The sequence below is a fragment of the Apis dorsata genome, unplaced genomic scaffold (genome assembly GCF_000469605.1).
Source record: "Apis dorsata unplaced genomic scaffold, Apis dorsata 1.3 scaffold_199, whole genome shotgun sequence".
NCBI classification, from domain to species: Eukaryota; Metazoa; Arthropoda; class Insecta; order Hymenoptera; family Apidae; genus Apis; species Apis dorsata.
In genome coordinates this window covers 208,390-211,178 of record NW_006263483.1, presented here as the reverse complement: position 1 = coordinate 211,178, position 2,789 = coordinate 208,390, and the positions used below count along the sequence as shown (strand labels likewise).

At 42.7% G+C, this 2,789-nt stretch overlaps 1 protein-coding gene across 10 annotated transcripts in view; it reads right to left on the bottom strand.

Moving 5' to 3' along the window:
* The window catches only part of LOC102673943 (bromodomain adjacent to zinc finger domain protein 2B), a 22,618-nt gene that overhangs the window by 13,483 nt on the left and 6,346 nt on the right, over positions 1–2,789 (bottom strand). For 2 of the 10 annotated variants that reach the window (XM_031510065.1, XM_031510066.1), the window contains exon 1: positions 2,626–2,783. The exons of the other annotated variants lie outside the window; for them this stretch is intronic. In XM_031510065.1, the coding sequence (XP_031365925.1) occupies positions 2,626–2,679 (54 nt within the window). In that variant the 5' untranslated portion in view covers positions 2,680–2,783. Of the gene's footprint in view, positions 1–2,625; positions 2,784–2,789 lie in introns of those variants that run through there. 10 annotated transcript variants of the gene reach the window in all.

Here is a 2,789-nt window from a genome sequence, read left to right as displayed (position 1 = left end):
TTTTTTTTTTTTTTTTTTTTTTTTTTTTTTTTTTTTTTTTTGTTTCGATAATTTGATTTCATCCCTCGAACGATGATTCATAAAAAAAAAAGTAGCGTAAACTTTTTCGTCTCACGATCTTTAAACATTACTTTTTTTCTAATCGAATTAAAATGAAAATCAGAAATTCACCCCCTCCTCCCCCCTTCCCCCCAAAAAGCAAGAACATAAAAATGTATTAACATTTGACAAAATTAAAATCAAAAATTACCGAAAATGATCTTTTTATATTCTCGTGAATTCACGTTTAACATAAAAATAACCGAACAAAAATAACTCTCACCTTTAAAAAAAAAATCTCATCACATCAATCGTCCTGTAAACCCCGTCGACAATTCCATCTTCATTTTCTCGCGTTTATTGCGTTTTGAAAAAAAAAACCGGAAAAAAAAAGGAAGAAAGAAAAACGGACTCAATTTGGCGTGTGCCAGGAATGTCGATATTGTTATCACCCGGCAATGTTTGACCCTACAAAAGCACTGTGCATCTATACAGGCGCTTACGCGCCGTGCACACGCGTATGTGTGTGTATATATATATATATATGCACACGCGTATGTGTGTGTATATATATATATATATGTATGTGTGTGTGCGCGCGCACGCGCTTGTGTGTCTCGTATGTGTGTGTGTACGTACGTATGTGCGTGTGCATGTACATAGGTGTGTATGTATGCGCGCGTGTGGTGTCCTCTTTCATTCGATCGCTACGTGATGCACAAGTATTTTATGACGTGGGCTACTGGTGCTCGTGTACCTGTTCGTACCTTGGACCATCGCATATTTTGACTCCGTCACTTGTCGAAAAAAAAAAAAAAAAAAAAAATTCTCTGGAAAGAAACGTCGGCTCGAAATTTCCATTTGGGGAAAAAAAACCATGTGTACACGCGCGACCATGAGGAGATGGACGATAAAAATTTGGACGATTCCTAATGATACAGAAATACAGGATGTCGCGTGTAAAAAAAAAAAAAACACCCGATCGATTTCTCCCGATATAAAGAATCTTGATCTTGTGGTTTTTTTTGACACGAGGCGAGGATCAAATAAATCTCGTGGAGAATTTCGTGAGAAAAATGGCCCGGGCCGGAATTTCGTTCGAGCATCGATTAGATATGCAGACACTACTGGAGGAAGAAATTGAAAGACAAGCGAAGAGAAGATGTGAACCAATGCGCGGGAAAATAATATAAAATGGAAACTCGTGATAAACCTGAGATGAGAGTGTGATTTTTTTTTTCTTTTTTCTTTTTTTTTTCTTTTTTTTTAATGAAAGAGAACCAACAAAATCCCGGATTATGGGTATATATATATAGAGACACGCGTGTAATTGACGGAAAGAAATGAGAGAAACGTAAGAGAAGGGTCGATGAAGAGAGAAAAAAAAAAAAAAGAAGAAGAAGAAGAAAAATAAAAGGAACGAAGATTCACAGATGATCGATGTAAAAAAATGCAAACGATCGAGAACGGAGAAAACACGCGGTCACGTGTGATTCGCAAGTACGTGATATATACTTGGCGTGAGAAACGTCTGAAAAAGACGGAGAGTAATATCTTACCTCTGGTTGTCGCATCACGTGTGATACGCTTAATCTAGCAATGGACAGAGTAGATGATGAGATGATCGTGGGGGAAATTCGGGCAGGAAGGGGGGAGGGAAGAGGAAGGAGGATGTTGAAAAGATTTTTTTTCGATCGCAAAATATAAATGGGATGGAAGACACGACATAGAAAACCAGGCAATCGTAGTCTTACCTCAAGAGGTCCTTTCGTCTCGGTCCTCCGGTATAAACCGGAGAGGAGGAAGAGGAGGAGAAGGAGGAGGAGGAGAGAAGGGGGAAATCCGTTGGACGAACGAATCGCAAAGGGACGACGGTAACGCTCATTAGTGAACATGAAGTCGATGAGGGTTTAATGACGATGTAAGATCGTAGAATGCAGTTCGCGAAATGGGGCAAGGGACTATCGAGCATGGAGGTAAAGGTGAGAGAGACAGGCGGATTCCTCGAAAGCAATTAATCGAGAGTGCAACTGGATGGACAAAAGGATTCGCGGAAAGAATAGCGGCGGTGCCGGAAACCCGGCTTCGGGCAAAGAACTTCTTCAGGGAACGCTCAGTTAGAAAGTAATTTCGCACTCGACGATTAAATTCGCTCCTTCCTCCCTTCCTTCCCTTCTCTTCCCTTCCCTCCCCCCACTCCCGTTGTAAAATGTATACACGCTATGTTTTCATTTTTTTTTTTTCTTTTTTTTAATTATTACCACGTCGTGGCGCGAAACACACTTCAAGGAAAGCGGATCCCTGGAAAATTTCAATAGCAACCGAATATCTTCCTCAGTGCTATTTACCCGATTATTGCTCCAAACAGCACTGTTTTCCTGAAACAATGCCGTTTCCTCACCAACCACGATTCCATCTTCGAATTCCATTTTCTTTGGTTAATATTGGGGGCGGCGGGGGAGGGAGAGAGAGAACCTCGCGGAGGACGACTCGCGTTGGAAGGATCTCCTCTCGAGGGATGATCGAGGGGGTGAGAGATAGGGGGCTGAAGGCGAGGGTGTCAGGAGGCGTCATACGACATCTTACCTCCAGAAGCTCCTGACTTTGCGTCTGGGTCTGGGCCTGCTGGGTATTGTCCATGATGCTGGCGTTGGTCGTGGTGGTGCCTGTGGACGTGGTGCTGGAGGTTGGCGTCGTGGAGAGCTGCGTGGGTTGCGACGTCGACGGAGGGGCGACCGTTGCGGAGGTGG